This window comes from Acipenser ruthenus, chromosome 4 (assembly GCF_902713425.1).
Source record: "Acipenser ruthenus chromosome 4, fAciRut3.2 maternal haplotype, whole genome shotgun sequence".
NCBI lineage: Eukaryota > Metazoa > Chordata > Actinopteri > Acipenseriformes > Acipenseridae > Acipenser > Acipenser ruthenus.
The window spans coordinates 11,909,398-11,930,255 of record NC_081192.1 but is presented as its reverse complement, the minus strand read 5'-3'; the positions used below and the strand labels follow the sequence as shown (position 1 = coordinate 11,930,255).

Below are 20,858 nucleotides of genomic sequence, written 5' to 3'. Positions count from 1 at the left end.
TATATATATATATATATATATATATATATATATATATATATATATATATATATATATATATATATATATATATACACACACACACACACACACACATACATGAGACGTGCTCAAATTTGTTGGTACCCTTACAGCTCATTGAAATAATGCTTCATTCCTCCGGAAAAGTGATGAAATTAAAAGCTATTTTATCATGTATACTTGCATGCCTTTGGTATGTCATAGAATAAAGCAAAGAAGCTGTGAAAAGAGATGAATTATTGCTTATTCTACAAAGATATTCTAAAATGGCCTGGACACATTTGTTGGTACCCCTTAGAAAAGATAATAAATAATTGGATTAGAGTGATATTTCAAACTAATTAGTTTCTTTAATTAGTATCACACGTGTCTCCAATCTTGTAATCAGTCATTCAGCCTATTTAAATGGAGAAAAGTAGTCACTGTGCTGTTTGGTATCATTGTGTGCACCACACTGAACATGGACCAGAGAAAGCAAAGGAGAGAGTTGTCTGAGGAGATCAGAAAGAAAATAATAGACAAGCATGGTAAAGGTAAAGGCTACAAGACCATCTCCAAGCAGCTTGATGTTCCTGTGACAACAGTTGCAATTATTATTAAGAAGTTTAAGGTCCATGGAACTGTAGCCAACCTTCCTGGGCGCGGCCGCAAGGGGAAAATCGACCCCAGATTGAACAGAAGGATAGTGTGAATGGTAGAAAAAGAACCAAGGATAACTGCCAAAGAGATACAAGCTGAAGGTGAAGGTACGTCAGTTTCTGATCGCACCATCCATCACTTTTTGAGCGAAAGTGGGCTCCATGGAAGAAGACCCAGGAGGACTCCACTTTTGAAAGAAAAACATAAAAAAGCCAGATTGGAATTTGCTAGAATGCATATTGACAAGCCACAATCCTTCTGGGAGAATGTCCTTTGGACAGATGAGTCAAAACTGGAGCTTTTTGGCAAGTCACATCAGCTCTATGTTCACAGACGAAAAAATGAAGCTTTCAAAGAAAAGAACACCATACCTACAGTGAAACATGGAAGAGGCTCTGTTATGTTTTGGGGCTGCTTTGCTGCGCCTGGCACAGGGTGCCTTGAATCTGTGCAGGGCACAATGAAATCTCAAGACTATCAAGGCATTCTGGAGCGAAACGTACTGCCCAGTGTCAGAAAGCTCTGTCTCAGTCGCAGGTCATGGGTCCTCCAACAGGATAATGACCCAAAACACACAGCTAAAAGCACCCAAGAATGGATAAGAACAAAACATTGGACTATTCTGAAGTGGCCTTCTATGAGTCCTGATCTGAATCCTATCGAACATCTATGGAAAGAGCTGAAACTTGCAGTCTGGAGTAGGCACCCATCAACAGGTGTTAACAGGTGCAGAAGTCTCATTGAGAGCTACAGAAAACATTTGATTGCAGCGATTGCCTCTAAAGGTTGTGCAACAAAATATTAGGTTATAGGTCCCATCATTTTTGTCCATGCCATTTTCATTTGTTTTCTTATTTACAATATTATGTTGAATAAAAAATCAAAAGCAAAGTCTGATTTCTATTAAATATGGAATAAACAATGGTGGATGCCAATTACTTTTGTCAATTTCAAGTTATTTCAGAGAAAATTGTGCATTCTTCGTTTTTTGTGGAGGGGTACCAACAAATTTGAGCACGTCTGTATATATATATAAAAGTGCCACAGGTAAGCTGCATAGTGGATGGTAAAAATATGCATAACACTTTTGCTGCACTGCTTGAGTTTGCATGCTATCAAGCTTCTTGTACTTCGTTGATTCCCGGCGTCTCAGTGGTAGCTAGAGAATGGATCATAGAAATGCCGGGACAGCTAACTGAGCTTCTGGGAATCGCCAGAAACACATGACCTATAAATCCAGGTTTTCAACTAATAAATAAATATCTGTATGGTTGAATTGCAATGCGGGTTTGTGACTGTTGAATAAGCAACTGGTTTTTTGATCCTTAGGATTTATCGCCACCGTCTTAGTCCCCCAACCTAACCTACCAATTTACCTGTCTGTCAGCCACATTTTTGGAAGGTAAACCTATATAATAAATACAACATTCTGTGTTTGAAGAGAGTCGGGATGCTTTACATTGCTATAGCATGGGGATCAATCAGGAATACTGGACTAAATGGATGCTAAAAAGATATTGTGGGATTTTTTTTCAACTGGAAAATAAAGAAAAGCAAGTTTTATAGACCAAGTATTTGTACAGTAGTTCAGAGTAACATTAGTTAAAATGTAAGGCTGTAGTAAATGCATACCCTATAAGTTAGCATTAGAGTATGCACAGTACACTATTTATTGAACGTACTCATGCCTTCAAGGGAATGTTGCATTTTACTAAGTGTCTAAAATAAAGAGTAAAATTGGTACACTTAAATTGATAAGATTAAAAACGCTGTTTTGTACACCAATTTTATAGAGAAGCTTTGGCCCCATTACCCAAACAGTTGTTAAAAAGTTTTTCTGTTTTTTTCATGACTTTATGCAGAACTAGTTTTTGTTGCTAATGAATAAAAACATTTCCTCAATATTCCATGAGTAATGCGGTTTTCTCAGAATTCCATCTGTGGTCTGGTAGCCTTCAGGCTTCGGTATCCGAGTGGTGGGTGATGATGTCGCTTCATGGGCATTCCAATAGCCTAAATAAGGGCCGGACGAGGACGCGAAAGCATTCGCGGTAACAAAACACAAGAAAAATTCCAAGTGAAATCTGGCCGAACCAAAACAAGCCCTTTTCGCCCTTCAAAATGCAGCTATCGCTTGTTGACTACAAGTGGGTTGAGAAGGGGGAGTGGTTTGCTATCGCCCGACCAAATCTACTCAATTCCAGCTATAAATCAAATCGCAAGACTTTCACAGGACCTTATTTTCAAGTCAACTTCGAACTTGACGAACACTATCGCGTATTAAGCAAATAGTCAAAATAAATAAATAAACAAATAAATAAATAAACACTAAACATCCTGACATTTGCAGAAAAAAACAAACACAACAGTACACGCTCCACTGACCTCATATATCGAACACTTGCATACAACATTGAATAATTTAAAATGAATAATTTACAGCATCAAATATTAGTATATGTATTATTCCTATTATAATTTTTTTTGTGCAGTTACTCTACAGCCTTGTGCACAACAGGGCATCAACAAATACCATTTTGAAGGCAGATTGTGGTATGAGTATCTACATTTAAAACCCATTCATTAATTTTTATATAGCAGCTTGATCGCGGTTGTGGGTATCGCTATCTTTCTGTTGAGCAGTTCACCAGCTCTGAGAGTCGGTGAGTTCGTTGAGTCAGCGTTGAGCCAACGCTGTGCGTCATTAGCTCTCAACGGTGAGTTTAGGAACGATTTTGAGAGTTGTTGCTTCTCAGCGTTGAACTTAGCAATGCAGCCAATGTGGCATGCTTTCATAAAAGTGATAGAACAATGCAGCATGATGCTACAGACACCGTGGAAACGAGGTAACTGCCAAGTGTGTGTGCGTGTGTGCGTGTGCGCGTGTGTGTGCGTGCGTGTGAGTGTGTGCGTGCGTGCACGTGTGTGTGTGTTTCTTTCAAACTCACGTCCGTATTTTTCAATATTTTACACAATAAAAATAAAACCAGTAATAATTATTATTATTATTATTATTATTATTATTAAACATAGTTTTATTATTATTACTACTAGTAGTAGTTGTATGTAATAGCATTCACTGATATTCAAATGAAACAGTAGTACAACACAGATTTCTGTCTTGGCTGTCTTCGCTTCTCTTTTCGCATGTTACCGCCTTGTTTCCGCCCCTTCAAAATGTCACAAATACCATCTGAGGATTGGTTAACAGCTGTTTTCATGTTGCTTTCGGCGGTCCCTCCTACTCCTGCGAAACTTCTCTCCGCCCATTTCGCGGATTGGAAATGACTAGTTTGGATCTCAGGATTTGAAAAATGCGATCTGGAAACTAGCGATATTATCGCATAAACACTCTTTCGCAAGAGTGATCGGGGTTTGATTTGGTCCGACCCCTAGTCCACATTGACAGACAACATTCAGAGGGCATGTACTAGAGCAGAAATTTTCTTTCAGCATTCAGAGCAAAGGTAAAATATATGAATACTGTATTTACATATTTTATGGCCGATTGATTCGGAACGGTGATTAAAGATAACATTTGGAAGATAACATTCAAGGTCCTTTACCAGAGATTAAGGACCTTGTATTGACCAATCAGGTTAAAGGAAATCTCAGATCCATTTTCCAATCCCAAGTATATGCCTTTAGAATGTTTGTAACCGCATCACAAAAACAATATCACTCCACTAGTTTTATTTGTATCAAACTGTAATTAAAAGTACATTTTTAATAGCATGTCAATTGCAGAATGGCAAGTAAAAACTTCCCAGAAAATAATACAAGCACCTTGGAGATGTACCGACGCGGTAGAATCAGTACAGAGAAGAGTATTACAAACAAACTGAAAATCCTACTACTAGCAGAGTGGTCAACGTATATTTAGATTTAAACAAACACATCTAAAATTGAAATCAGGTTTTACCTAACTTAAAAGATATCTGAAAGCAACAAAAATGTAAAAAAAAAAAGCCATTAAAACTATTAAAAAAGGCCTTTAAATGTGCAAAAATCAGCTCATTACTTAACTGGAAGTCTATCTTGGATTTACTGTGCATGCTGAACTAGAGTTTCAATAAAATACCATAATTTGTGATTAAAACCCAACCGTACAACCGTATTTCTTATGCTTTACTGGTTTCAGACAAGTTTCGAAGGCATCAAAAAGACGACTAATCAAAGGGCTGTGTTGTTTTCCTGAATGCCCCTGACGTTACTGGATTGGGGGTCTTACCTGCCAGACCTTGAAGGGTCACTGATCAAACACAACGTCCAGTTAGACAACAGTCATATCTTGCTGTCTCATGTGTGGTACACAGAGAGTCTGCTTTTCAAATGAAATACAACAGTCTCTAACCTTCTACTGCTGCCTTTTCAGTACCACTACAAAGCCCAGGGATGAATACAAAAACCACACAATATAAGTTTTGTTTCCCTAGGAATATCCCTGTCTTGCTTACACATAACCTACAATGAAAGGGCACACATAGCTTGCTTGTTTAGCAAACATTAATGTGGGTGTAAAACCACAGATCAGACAGTATTCAGCTTAAGAATATCAAACCAGCATGGAATTCTTCAAGGTATAACAGTATTAAGGTAAAGGCATGGTAGTTTAAAGGAAAGCTATAAAAGGCTCCAGTATCAAGTAGATATATGAAGAGCTAAAACATTTCTGTTATACTAAATCTTTAACTACAACCATTAACATTTTCAATTTTGCAAGTTTTTCAGTACAAATGTTGATGAATAAGCTTTTGTTTATTATTAAAGCTTTTTTTTAAAAAAAATGATTACATATAATGAACGGATTTGATTGTGCAAGATAAAAATGGTACTCACGCAACCACCAGCCAAAATTTCTGCAAAGAGTGGAACAGAGCCATCTTTCTGAGCACTTTTTCCTCTGACAAAGTCATTCACCTTAAAAGGAAATGAGCACCATTATTTTTTGTCTACCTATATACACAATTGAGACATTTTAAATACAGACCAAAATAATAAATTACAGAGTTTCAAAATATATACTACAAAACAAAGATGCTGCAAACACTACAACCGTCATAAAAACTTTGCCTTCAGTGTTTTCTGACTGCCTAAAATTCAAACAAATCCTCTGGGAGACAATGCCCTCCGGCTGCAGGTTCGGGCATTGGAGTTCCCTGTTGATAACTATAATTCTTCCCTCAGGGGCCATAGTTTCCCCATTATGAGCCTTTTTATATATCTATATCTATCTATCTATCTATCACACAAATACATAACATGCATATCACGTGTTGATACACCATTTACCATGATATAATATGAAACGTGTTTAAACATGTAGTTTTGCAGGTGCTTGTTATTTGTCAGTGACACTTGCAAACATGTCTTAAATAATCAGGATGTCATGCACTGTGTAATACTACAGGTTATTTATCATACATTACTTTGCCTATGTCTGGATTCGCACGTTGAAATAAAATGTCTGAATGCTTTCTTTTTTTAATAATAATACACATTGCCTCAAACCTCCACCAGAAACCCAGTGCGTACAAGCACTGACTATAATGGAGTATATGTGGTGAAATAAAGCACTTACTGTAAGTTTTATAGCTTTCTCTGGTGCCACACCCAGGAGCTGTGGTAGAAGACCTATAATTTAGAAACAGATTATCAAATAAAAGGAGAAGCAACAAAAGCACGACTCGTGGGCACAAGATTTGCCTTATTATAAGCTGGAACCATTTTCAACCAATCTTCTATTATAGCAACTAATGAAAGCATTTGAAGTGGGATGTTTAGCCATCATAACTCTAATCAAATTATAAAGGGAAAGCATTCTCTTGTTACCAGACTGCAGTTTCTAGTGCCTAGATTACAACACAAATATACACAGATTTTTAGACTAAAGAAGACACGATTGCCATTGTTAAAAACAAAACAAATGAGATACATCTCTATTTGCTAGCCCCTAAACTTCATCAGTATAAACCCTGCTTTACTATAAAAGTGCCATCACCCCTAGAACCCCCATATTGCATTCGGGTTCTCTTGCTTTTTCTGTTTATAACGATACGACTTTTTGACTTAAGAAATCGATTTCACACTAAATTATTGTAAGGGAAATTGTTAAATTTGAAAATTCATGTTAATTTATGGTGGTTTCAGAATTTTTACCGACATCGGTGAAATGTAGTTCTGTGTGAACCATCCATTTCTTTTTACCCCAGACCAGTCAGGAGGTCCTCCGATTATTTTACAGGACATCGGTACCTTCTGTAAAATTTCAAACTCAAGTGCCCTGTATCTTTTACATATGTTGTCTGAAACAATTGGTCCACTTACCTTACCAATTAATTCCAAATACAATGAACTCATAAATTCATTTTTGAAAAACATTTCATTGATTGGTTACTCTGTGTGATCTTTGTGTGTGCCCTGTGTATCCCTCAGAATGCTAATGGAAGCTTGGTTTAGCATCCACCCTGGAAGGACATTTTTAATATGTAAAACTTTAATACAGATATACATCAGTGCAATGGTATCCCTGTCACAGGTGGGGCCACACTAACAGGAACATACTGTGCAGTTCAACAGAGGGACTGGACAGCAAGAGAGAAAGCCATGCTCGCCAAGGGAAAACCACTGCAGAAACACAACTTTAAGTGTTGTATTCATGCCGTATTCCTTCGAATTTAAGACACACTTTTTAAACTAATCTTTTCTTCTAAAAAATGGCATGTCTTATATTACAGTATAATGATGCGTGTATTAAAAAAATTGCCAACAAAAGACAGGATTGCCTGAGCACACATACAGGAATGTGATTGACTGTCGAAAAAAGATGAACAAAAACATTACTGCCCGATCTTGAATCATCCACGACATACAGGCACCCATAATCTGGGAGAGGTCAAGTACAGGGTGATTAGAATTTAAGTTAACTACATCAATGCACCATAGCATTTGTGTAGCATTTCATTTGTATAAATGGCTCTTATATGCATAATTGAGGCTTTGTAAATGCATCTTTATGTTATGTTTATCCTCAATTTGAGGATCGGAATTTTGGGGTGCGTCTTAAAGTCTAAGGAATACGGTAATACCAGTGATCTATTATGGAACGTCATTGTTGCTCTTCTCCTGTTGCATGCTTTATCCATATTTACATGTTTTACTTGTGTGGTATACAAGAACAGGAGCACATCCAGAAAGCTTTCACATGGTACGCAAAACTGAAATCAAACCGGACATCCCATCTCATGCCGAGAACGACTCTGCATCAACATGCTGTAAAGTGTTTCAGCCTATCAGAGTGCTGCATTTCTGTTCTTTCCTAAGTTTCACAGCACCTACACTGTCACATTAGAAAACTGCAATCAAATTGCATCACTGTTTCCCTTTCTAAAAAATTAATAAACACAGCGCATTTCCATTGAGACAGAACAGATAGAACTACAGTGACAGCCAAATGGTCCACAACAACAATAAAAGGTACAAATAAACCTATTTGAAATACAGACTAGGGGGAAAACTAGCTCACAAATCTGTTATGCTGATTCCATTTCTAATCATTACTCTCACAATCACTACTACTAATGTAATAATTACTCACCCCCTAAGCATGGTGTATAAACATATACACATTTTTTTTTTTTTTTTTTTTTAATCTTACACGTTGTGACAAAACAGGCAGTTAAAATAAAACATCAATAATAATAATAATAATAATAATAATAATAATAGTACAACTTGGTAATTATGTGTTTATGATTAGGACATGTATTATTCATTTTAATATAAGACACTGACAATTTAAATGCAAATGAAACTTGTATAAATGTGCACTTACTGTGCTCAATCCTGGAAGAGCAGCAGAATTTAGATAATGCAAGACTAACATTCAATGCTGCCAACGTATTTTCGGCACTTAAAACTCTACCACCGTTAGTGCCAGATTTATTTTACTGACTATTTTACTGATTTTTTTCCCTCTGACATTTTCCGCTCTTTTTCAAGGCTTCAACCAAGCTTATCTGCTTCCGTTTACTCGTTACTACCACTACATAAACAGTACAATCCTATAAGTTTAAAAAGTCTGTTTCTCTTCAACCGATCGCACAAGTTTATATGCAAGTCCACACTTATGAAGCCAAATTTTTGCAAAGCAATGGTACGCACAGTGCGTAATGTGCGTATGGCTGCGGGTGCCAATGTTCAAGAATATTGCAGAATAAATGGTTCAAGTAGCCACATGCACTGTAATTCAATGCTGAAACCTGGATTTAAAATGATATATTTACAACATTATGATTCCCTTTCTGGATTACAGATAGCACATGGCCTTGTTTGTAAGTGCAGCCTGCTTTCATTTCTTTCCATCTCCTACATGTCATTCAATACTGACTTACCTATTTGTATTGTTATTCAGAATGGCATTTTTTTGCAGCAATAACATGAATCAAAATAGCATGAAAATAAACCAGTGACCAGTGTAAAACAATGGACTGCATGTCAGTAAATGTTGTGGGGCACAGCTGAAATTGCCTATGCAACAACACTGCTGTTGCATCTAGCCACCTTCGTGTATGTGGGCTATTCTGGAATGTAAATCTTATCTGTTCTACATTCTCTCAGAGCTCGTCCACCTCTAAGCCGAAACCTTCAGATGCTCAGTGACATCAAAGTAAATCAGGTCAGCAAGAGCATGACCCCTCTCAATACCTTGTCAGGTCTTGCCTCCAGCTTGCTAAGGAACTGACCTCTATAGAGCCCGAAGCAGCCTTCGTACCGCAGTACTTTCTTGAAGCAATCAAAGCTATTCTTGTACATAAGTTCTCCCACAAAAGACCCTGAAGTGCGCTGGTTCTGCATACGAGTTTTCACCAGGTCAATTGGATAAACGGCAGTAGCACCAACCGCTGCAAGAGTACAGAAACAAAATGAGAGATGGGGGGGGGGGGGGGGGGGGGGGCGTTATTCAGTGGTAATAGTAATACATTTAGCAAGCTCACTAAAGAAGTTTAAAAAAATAAATAAAATAACAATACAAAGCAGTCTTGATCTTCCAAACTCATCAATTATGCCCTTCTCACCTGACGACTTTGTGAAATTACAAAGGGATAAGTTGCCAGTGGTTTTAATTAAGAGTATTGTAGCAGCGCTACCTGATCATTAACCTGTCTTTGTGAAGCCAGTCTGGAGCCAAACAAGGCAAAAGGCACCATTGCTAACCTTCTGATCACTGACGGGTACAAAAGAATCCATAGAGAGTTTCCCGTGGTACAATCTCGACTTCTATTTAGGGAGGGGAATCAGCTCCAGGAGGAGATAGGGAAGGCTTTGTTTTTCCCAGAGTTGTTTATGAAGGGGGTGGGGGGTAGACACACTGATCCATGACTAACCTCCAGCAACTGAACCAAGACCGAACCTGTAGGCTGACTCCGCTACCTGGATCAGAATCGGTCGAGGCACATCACCTGCAGACTGCTGCCGAAAGAGAGAAAGAAAGAAAGGAAAAAAAACTCCACAAATCAGTGGTTTATTGGCTTCAAAGAATATACAGCTCCACTCCACGGGAGCTTTAAATACATCTTAAAACAACATGCGACGAAAGTGGAGACATTCCAAATTCTCATGCATGTAATCCGTTTACTAAATACCAAAATACAAGAAGCTTAAGTGGTTCTAATGTTTGTATATTTTCTGTTCAATTTTAAATAATTAAAAAAAAAAAAAAGGATAAACTTCAATCATAGGACTGTATTAGTATGCTAGCAAAAGAATGGGCCACAATTAATGGGTAAAGCAATTAAATATTGCTATTACCTTGTTTGTATGCATGTATGTATGTATGTATGTATGTATGTATGTATGTATTGACTAAATAATTAAAAATAATGTGGGCATTGGTATACTGGCCAGTTTTGCTGTGCACATCTATACAGATGTATTTTATTTTAGTTGGCATATATACCAATCAGGCCGTTTCTAACTAAATCCATGCAGCCAGTTTAATTATTATTATTATTATTATTATTATTATTTTTTTTTTATTATTATTATTATTATTATTATTATTATTATTATTATTATTATTATTATTATGAGAGTCCAAAAAAGCCCTCAATGTGTTAGCTGAGCAAATAATGTCAACAAATGTTTAATACAGTTTTCCAACAAAAGCACAGGGTGTAGGAGTTGTAGCAAATTCCCAAGCATTTTACTTCACATTCTCCACTACCTGTAACAAGAACTACCAGTCAACCCACCCCAAGGGCAAGTGGCCATCCCCTTTATCTTCAATAGAGGTGGCAACCATTTGGAACCACCTGTCAGGATTCATCAAAGCATTGTCAGCGCTTTACTCACGCTTCACTCACAAAGCTAGACACTGCCCTCAGGAATTCCGAGGAAGGCCTGGACTGAAAGGCCAAACCGCAGCCTAAACCAACCCACTGTGGTTGGACTGGCGTCTCTGCTCAATCCTCAAGTCTTGGACAAACAGTCGTCCCAAAAAAGAAAATTTACACTTAAAAGTCTGAGTCCTCTTCTGACAAAAAGAACAAAATGTGTTTTTTGGAAGAAGAAAAAAAAAACCCACGTGTCTACTTTTTACTGTCTGTACATTTTAAAATACTCCAGTTTATAGTTAAACATTATAGCTACTAAAAAATATATATATATGACATATAACAAGTTTCAGATTTCCTATATTCTGTATTTTAATACATTTTATTAACTTTGTTTGCCAAATTTCAAATAAAATCAACCAAGGCCTGTGGTAAACAATCTTTTTAAAACTCATCTTGAAGCCACAAAATAATTATGTGATCTTTATGTTTTCAGGCTTAAAAATAGTCTGCAATCATTTTTTTTTCTTAAAGACAACAAAAAAAGTTGGAAAACTAGTTTCTACCAGAGCACATAAGAAAGCTCAGGATGAGCAATGATTTCCTTGAGGCAGGGAGAGGGTGTCTGCCATCAAAGGAACCAACAAGCCAGACAAGGCCAGGGTTCAGCCCAGTGTACTCTGAACCCAAAGAGGGCTATACCATCTGGTAAGGTCCGCCATGTGCCATTAAAATGACCCAAAATGAAGGTGAAGGCATTTAACTGAAGGAGAAGGGCCTTACCAGACAGTAATGCCCTCTTATGAGGGATTCTATTGCTATAGAAAATGGATACCTTAAAAATGGATATGTTAAACATAAAAGGCCGGTTCACACTGGCATACGATTCAGACGGACGCTACGAATGCACCACCTTGCGTTCAAATCGTAGACGCTGTGGACGAGTTGGTAGATTTCAACTTCTCAGCATCAAGTTGGTGACGTCACTCGTGTTCAACCAATCACACGCCTTTCTCTTTCCTTTAGAATTTTACAAGTAAAATACAATTTACCGTTTATTATTTGAAATAAATTATACTTGTATAGATGTAGCAGGAAATGTCGAAAGAACTAATAATTAAGCATGAAACACATAAATAATCAGAATGAAAACTAACAACTCAGGAATTTAAACCGTGTTTGATGCGTGTCTCTCAGCAGAATACGTACAGTGTTTACTGAAAGCGGGATGGTTAAATTGAGCGGGTCAGCTCAACAAAGTCTGCGCGAATGTCAGTAATTTTACCATGAAACTGAATGGTGGCATTTGCTGTCAATCACACAATAATTATTTTAATTTTTTTGGATCAGCTGTATATATAAAAAGAGGTGCTGCGGTTCTACAGTGTATAAGTTAAATGCGACTGTGTGCATGACTCCCCGAACCTCCAGAAGAGTGTTGTCTTTTTTAAACCAATCAGAATGAACTAACGCAGGGAGAAGATCGCTCAGTGTGAACTACAGCCTGCGTCCGTTCGTAGCGTCCGTCTGAATTGTATGCCCAGTGTGAACCAGCCTTTAAAGTTTTTTTTTTTTTTCATGATTTTATGCAGCACTAGTTTTTGTTGCTAATGGATACAAATGTTTTCCTCAATATTCCATGAGTAATGCGGTTTTGCTCAGAATTCCATCTGTGGTCTGGTAGCCTTCAGGCTTCAATATCCCAGCGGTGGACTATGTTGTGTTGTTTCTTTGATGATATGCTGAAATAATGTTGCTGAAAGTAAAAATCAGACTGCATCCAGTTGCTTGATTTCTTATTCAGGCTGAAGACTAGTTGCTATTGTGATTTTACTACTGTCAACGATGACATTAACCTGTGGCAGTACAACAGTACATTAAAAACAAAAAGCCTTGAACTGCCATCAAATTCATTCCTATATTATCTACTAAATTAAATTGAAGGATTTTCTTGATATCGGTATTTTCACATGCTTGAGTGGTCAAGAAAACAAAAAAACAAAAACACTTTAAAACCTGTACATTTATTATCAACTAGAAATAAATAAAGAAAAAAAAGCCCTGAAAGTACTGTATTTAATCACGATTAATGCCCTTTTGTTTCATTTATCTTTATTTTTGTGCTCCTTCCTATCGCTTTCCTAAAACATCTTAATTTTAGGAAGATTGCCCAAATAGCAATTGCTCCAAGAAGAAACAAGCAACCAATGCCCGGCATTGCAACATACCATTCCCTGCACGCATGTAGTTACTGGTGTACTTCTAATAAAGAAAAACAATTCTGCTTTCAGATGCAACGTACATGAGTCTGTTAAACTTTATACGCTTTTCCCTTTTTTTTTTTCTTTACCTGTCTCTGAGCCTCTGCCAAGTTATAGGGGAGAGCTCCTTCCTCTAATGGCGCAATTCTTTCAATGTCTGCTAATCCAACACGCCTGTAAGGAAGAAAGATTTGCTTTGATGGGTAAAAACAAAACTTGATTTAATTGAAGACAAAAAAAGACAGAGTACAAAGGACTGAACATTTGTACATCATTAGTTTCACTGTCTGTGCACCCATCATTTTCAGCACATCATTTCATCATTTCATTGAGAAATTCCTGGACTGTAAGCAGAAACTGTAAGGATGATGGGAACAATTATCTTTTGCATCCTTTTAAAAAAAAAAAAGAAAAAAAGAAAAAAAAAGAAAAAGGAGGTCAAATCCTATTAAAGTATCACATTGCATTCTTTGAAATGAAAAAAGAATCTGGTGCACACAGATAGTAAGTAATTTCCACAAAGACTATACAGATGCTAGGATTTAAACCATGCACCATATGACCCAGTGGTGTTGCAATTTTGGATAGAAAAAACATGGCCAGGTTGGTTGACAGTATAGTACACCCACAGTTTAAAAACGGTAGTATCATACAATTATCTTTTTGTTGACAGACTATATTGGTTAGTTTGTTTGTATTCCCCTTGTGTAAATACACAAGCTTATAGGGTTACTTTTAAAACTACTTTTACTTTTAAAACATCTTTTTTACCCCCCAATTAACATAGACTTACATGGTAAGTCAGCATCCTTGTACAAGTAAATATTCTGTCTATAGAATAAAAAAAGAAATACATAAATAATCTTCGGGAGACTGATAGATGAGCAGCACTGCGTGTACAGCATGGTGCAAAGTGTGTGTTGATCTCACTTTGTACGTACCCACGCGACTCTGATAAGTCTGCCAATTGAAAAAGGATGTCCACTTCCATTGGGGTCACCTGGCCAAACTTCTGTGCAGCTAGAATAAACTCCTCTGCAACAGAAAACCACACCAGTACATTGAAATTACAAAAACAGCAACACAATCATGGCTTATAGTAACTTTTGATTCTTCTCTCTAAATGGTACAAGTATAGAACCCTTTCCCCCCACTAAAGCAAATACCAGTAACACAAATTTGTCATTAACTGGATACAACGCCATTAAAAAGCACTAACACTAAGGGCATAAGACAGGTGGTGATACGGTAGCATCACATGTAACCAATACAGAGGAATGGCATCAATTGATAAAAATAATATAAACCAAATGCACAGAATGCATCAAAATCACTGCTCCTCTCTCAATGCCATTGCTCAACCTCCGAGGCAGGTTTTAACCAGGCAGCAATGGAGATGCACTTCCCTGTGTGGCTACAAATCACGGTGCTTGAAATGTTTGTCTCGCTAAACATAAGGTACTAATCAGATTTGGGTCAATGAATGGAGAACACAGAAGGGGACGTGGAAATATGCATGCATCAGTCCCAGTAGGACACACTAATGAAGCCTTTCAGCTGCAATGGGAACTTGCAGTAAAAAGTGGCCAGATAAGGCCGATAACATCTCATTCTGAGAATGTAGCGTGGTTTGCTCTACTGCTAGTACAAGTTTACAGAATCTATCAACTTCACTAGAAGGTTATTTTAATAGAGTGCCAATTTGGCAGAAGGCCTAGCAAGTTTAGGACCCTTTAAAAACTCCAGGTTTCTTACTTTAGTTTACGTTAACGCAATACTCATTGAAACAAAGGCATGTGGGGTGGGTGAGAAAACCTATCCACGGTAGTTAAAAGGATGTGTCACAGACAGAGTGGAGAATGCAGACATGATCTTTAAGCTAAGCATGTGGGAATGTGTTCCTGTAAACCCTGGGAAACATCCAGCAGGCACAATCAGGAGAAGAAAAAAAAAAATAATTGCTGCTAACCTTTAGTGACTTCAACATCTTTTCTAGTACCGGCCAGAGTACTGTAGATCTTCCTAATGAGCTCCATGTTGTTAAGCAGAGAGTTAAACCCATTAAAGTAGGAAAAGCTGACCTGATGAGAAGTAGAACCTCCGGCAGCCTAAAGTCAAAAAAAAAAAGGAGAAAGATGTAAAAAAAAACACTGTAAAATATTAAGGCTAAATACTGAGCAAACACGTCTTATTAAAATAAATAAAACATATACATATTATCTCCAGGTTACTTTTATGCTTTATGATATCTTCAGTAAACTGGTGGATCAAGGCAGCGCTCTGTGCATGACACATGACTATTTCTCTTAAACTACCCAAAGGCTAAAGAATATTCTAAACCAGCAAAGCATCAGAAAACTAAATAAATACACATGTAGATTTACAGCAACGAGAACCGTTGTAAAGTGAGAGAATCTGAAGCTTCAAAAAGGTTTTAATTAAAATGGTACTAACTAAAACAGGAAAATCTGAAAATAGTAGGCTGAAAGTGCTGTAATGCAAATATTTACAGTCCTGCAGTGTAAAAACATGCATTTACCTTTATTTCTTTTCAGTAAATTGGCCCACTGTAGAGCTCATCATTTAAATGTGATAACTATTGTTTATTTACAGCAAAAACCCAGGAAGAATTATTGGATTAATTGGTTGTTGGATTGTGATGGGAAAATGTTAGGCTTGGTTGGGCAAATGGAAAATACAAATCAAATGGTGGAATTCTGCCTGTGGGGGTTGGGGTAAGAGTCTCTCCAACTGAAGGAGAGGAGACGCCATCCCAGTCACTAGATGGCAATGTAACCTTGGCCTTTGGGAGAGCTGATTTTTGGTTTGCTGTTTTAAATCAAGAATCTTTACAATCATTACATTGGAGGATACTCAATTTAACTTTGCAGCCTGAACAACCACAGTGGAAACAAATAAAAACAGCAAAAAAAATGCCAGGGGAAAAAAAAAAATCTGGAAAACAAAAGACAATAAATATATTTTGTCATGTGAAATATTACTGTGGGTGGGTTCTGTCAGGCCTAAAACAAGACTAGCATTCCTAAGGTGACCAAATTTTCTAAGTCCTTAAACTGGTACAGTATGGAAATATTGTGCATAACCTCCAACATCAAAGCTATGTGGAAGATCTCTGGTTTTTATTTTCACTTCGGCAATGTTTGATCTAATATCATATTGAAAGTGAATGCAGAGACTCATGGTGATATTCAAAGGAATATTTTACTTTCAAAATCTTTTTTTTTTATGAATAAATGATCTTATTGTCTTTGTAATTTCATTTCTACACAACAACTATAGTTATTACATTATACAGTAGCAATTCAATAATATCAAATTCTGAGATTCTATTTTATTGCTGATTACTGCTGCAAATCTAGTCCCTTTTTCTGCCTAAGAAACTGCATCTTCATTCTTTGATTTCCACTTTCCATCTCTAGCTCTATCTCCATGATATCCTCCAGTGTCCAATCTGCAAACCAGGACCTTCCTGTATGAAAACATTACATGCAGTGGTTTGCAGAAGTATTTACCCCCTACCAATAATGTCACATTTTGTTGAATTACTTTTTTTTTTTATTCAAAGCTGTAGTGGTTAAACCGAACACTGTTTTATGAGGAGGAGGTTAAATGTCTGTGTAGCAGGGCAATTGCCCTGCACATGTATATTTAGTGTTGGTATAATTTGTATGGGGAAATGGGTTTATTGTGTGTCGTTTTGGAGTTGATTTGTTTGATTGAATTATTATTTTACAGACGGGCGCTCGATTGAGACTTGCTGCCTGTTAGGCTTGGTTGAGGGGAATGGCAGCAAGTGATTGGCTGTGCTGGACCTCAATCAGCAGGTGGGAGGGTCTTGACCGAGTGTCCGTCAGTTTAAAAACATCCGTGGGAGATGGCTCGGGGCGACTGCAACGCCATGCCAGAGGGGAGCGGCGTCTACTCGGGAGGAGAGGGTCCGCTCTGCAGGAACGACAGCTACGCAACCCTGAGACTGCAAGCAGTGCTTGTGAAGACAATGCCCAGCCAAGGCCGTGTGAAGCATGAATACCGGCTCATGAGTAGGTTAGTTAGGGGATAGTGATCCCATGTGATGTATAGCGAGGGTTACGTAGTGTAGCCGGTTCCTGGCTACACTACGTAAGGCTAGCGCTCGCCCTCTGGGGCACCTTTTATTTGTAGTTTTTGTACTGCGTTTTATTTAGCCTTTGTACAGCTTGCTGTATGTGTCCTCTGTGCGTTACCATGGCTGGTAACATCACATGACCATCTTTTATTTCATTTCTGTTGGTATTAATAAATCCTGCGCGCCTGTGCCGGCGGTTCAACTCCACCCCCAATGTCTCTCTGTACTTTATAAACAGCAGCTATCCACGCACGTGATGTAAGACCCTGTCACAGTCTGCAAAACCTGCAAAGAAAATGTACAAAATGAAATTAAACGGTTTCTTAAGTATTCAGCCCCTTAACCCTTTGCGGTCCATTGTCGGACCTGGTCCGACATTGCAATTATTCCTATCAGGTCCATTTTCGGACCCTGTCCGACATCATTATAGAAACGCAAAAAATGGGTTTTAGTCGTTTTTTCTCTGGAAAAAGTCGAGAAAACCAGTCAATGGCCGAGTGGGAACGACAGGAGCCGAGACAAGTCAGGGAAAAAAAAAAAAAGGCATATCTCATGAATAGTCATACATGGCCCTGGTATCAGATAACGGGGCGGTCGTAAGTAAACAAGCTGGCTGCCTGTGAATCAGCGCACAGGGAACACGGACATTTGCAGAGCTTTTTTGAGCTGTTATAGTAATAAAATAATGACTTGGATCGCATTATTGAGGAGTTTGGTGATAAAACGAGTGATCAGGAGATGATTGATCGGTATGTACGACTATTATTATTATTATTTATTTCTTACATAGGTGAAAGCTATAGCGAACGAAAGGGTGGGGCGGGGCTGGAGATGCCTAGTGAGTGCTTTGTTGATATGCAGGGCCATTTAAACCCGTCTGACTGTGAAAAAAAATACTTTTAAACAGCGCGTCTAAAATTAACTGCACATGTGAAAATTAATTAGACCTGGCGTGCCTGACGCGCATTTAATAAATGGACCGCAAACGGTTAAGTCAGTACTTGGTAGAAGCACCTTTTGCAGCAATTACTGCTATGAGTATTTTGGATAGGTCTCTACTAGCTTTGCACAGTATGATGGTGAAATTTCTGCTCATTCTTCACAGGAAAATTGCTCCAGTTCTGATAAGTTTGTTGGGGATCGTCGATGGACTGCAATCTTCAAGTCTCGCCATAAATTTTCGATTGGATTCAACTCAGGACTTTAACTGGGCCACTCAAGAACATTAATTCTCTTCTTGTTCAACCACTCTAGTACAGCTCTGGCTTTGTGCTTTGGGTCATTGTCCTGCTGAAATGTGAATTTCCTCCTGTTTCAGAGTCTTGGCTGAATCAAACAGGTTTTCCTCAAGGATTCCCCTGTACTTTGCACTATCCATTCTCCCCTCTATCCTGACAAGCTTCCCAGTCCCTGCTGAAGAGAAGCATCCCCATAACATGATGCTGCCACCACCATGCTTGACAGCTGGGATGGTGTTGGCTGGGTGATGTGCAGTGCTGGGTTTGAGCCAGACGTAACGCATTTTCCACATGTCTGCAGTATGATCTACATGCTTTTTCACAAACTCCATACGTGCTTTAAGATGACTCTTTTTGAGTAATGGCTTCTTTCTTGCCACCCATCCATACAGGCCAGTTTTGTGTAGGGACCGGCTTATTGTTGATGTGTGAACACTGACTCTCAGACACAGAACTTTGCAGATCTCTCATTGTTGGCTTCAGAGTGACATCCTAAACCAGTTTCCTGCTTGTCCGGCTGCTCAGTTTGGGAGGGCGACCTGATCTGGGTAGTGTCTGGGTGGTATGATGCATCTTCCACTTCTTAATGATGGACTTCACTGTGCTGAGAGGGATAATCCGCGCCTTTGAAATTTTCTTGTACCCTTCTCCTGCTCTGTGCCTCTCTACCACTTCATCCCTGACTTGTTTTGAAAGCTCCTTGGTCTTCGTGGTTGCTTTGTTGGATCACTATGTGAGTTGCAGCTTGAAAGTCTTTATATACCTGAGGGAAATTACCTACAAGTTTGAGTACTCACAGGCTGAAACCATTTCACTAATTTTGTGACCATTCAAACAAATCATTTGCACCTGAGCGGACCTAGCAGGGTTTAGGACCCAGGGGAGCCCTGTGGCAGGCATGCATTCAGTGCGCCAGGCAAGTTCACATACAGTACTTATCCACGCTAGAGTTCATTTTTTTGAGTATAGGCTGAGACATGGATCCAGATGTAAAGAGATTCATTTGTATTCCTTTTCTGATCAAATGAAATGCTGTCACTTCTTTACTTACAAAAGGAATACTATTTAATCTTCCTTAATATAAGCAAAATCATTAGCCTATGTAAATTGCGTAGAGGAGTTTTCAGATTGCCAGGAGACGCTATCCCGCTCACATATCTAACTGAGGTAGATTTACCAGTGAGCAGGAGGATGATGGGAAATGTAGTTCTGAGAGGTCCATGCGGGTACATGGGAAGCCATCTTAAGGAAGGGAATGCAATGTAAAAAGTTTAAAAAAGTGGTCAAAATATATTTAAAAAAATATTAAAACACACACCTTGCATAAACAGCCGTAGCAACACATGGGAACATGTAACACAATAAAATAAAAAAGGTCCTTATGTACCCTTTAAATATGAGTACTCCATTGTCTACTTTTTTTCTTAAACTTTGCAGGATAAAATACACTTCTTCTATAATATATTTTAATACAGAAATAAAAATAAGGGGTCACCAAATTAAAGATGTATCCTGCCCTATAAGGAAACTTATACATATTTTTTTTTTAAAGAAAGGTAAAATGAAACTAGGACGTGATTCTTTTTTTGTAATTGTTTTAAACAATTTGTATCATATACAATACTCAACTAGCAAAGTTAAAAAAAAAAAAAAAAAAAATTAAAAGAAATTAAATTGGCACCAGAGAGACCTGAAACTAATGCATTTCATTATTGCTAAAAACAAGATCACATGTATACTTAAAGAAAAAAAAAATTCAGAAACTTGTAAAATCCAGATTTGCATTACGCTGTACTGTCGTTTTTTAATGCTACTGGTCGTTCAATCTTCTTTAGTCACATCAAGTGTCATTGTACTGTAACAAGTTAGGTATGGTAATAGCACAGCAGCTACTCAGGAATTGATTGGTTTCTTAATACACGGATGGTAATAAAACGCAACTGACGTGTATCTGAGTGTTGTATATCCGAGTGCTGAATGTATCAGGCTCTTACACAATTTACTGCACATGGTTATCACATTACCAAAAAAAAAAAAAACACATAGCATCATACATACAGTATCTCTACCGGACATTTTTGCTTGGTAGGGTCTTTCCTTTTACAGCACTTAAACCTAAAGCCCAAATCCTTTAGCTAGGATTACAGGGGCCAAGAAAGATAATGCATCCAGAGGATTTTAGGATACTTATGCGTATTAGTGCTTGAATTTTGAGTTTTCAATCCATCAAAAAAAAAAA

General features: G+C 37.9%; 1 protein-coding gene across 2 annotated transcripts in view; it reads right to left on the bottom strand.

Annotated features, from left to right (window-relative positions):
* Positions 1–20,858, bottom strand: part of LOC117399319 (electrogenic aspartate/glutamate antiporter SLC25A13, mitochondrial) — a 58,141-nt gene that overhangs the window by 11,892 nt on the left and 25,391 nt on the right. Inside the window, exons 7-13 of one of the 2 annotated variants that reach the window (XM_033998413.3) lie at positions 15,225–15,363; positions 14,197–14,290; positions 13,345–13,429; positions 10,047–10,131; positions 9,405–9,563; positions 6,242–6,294; positions 5,500–5,580 (exon numbers count right to left, since the gene is read on the bottom strand). In XM_033998413.3, coding sequence (XP_033854304.2) covers positions 5,500–5,580; positions 6,242–6,294; positions 9,405–9,563; positions 10,047–10,131; positions 13,345–13,429; positions 14,197–14,290; positions 15,225–15,363 — 696 coding nt within the window. The remainder of the gene's footprint in view (positions 1–5,499; positions 5,581–6,241; positions 6,295–9,404; positions 9,564–10,046; positions 10,132–13,344; positions 13,430–14,196; positions 14,291–15,224; positions 15,364–20,858) is intronic. The other variant, XM_033998414.3, reaches the window with a different exon arrangement.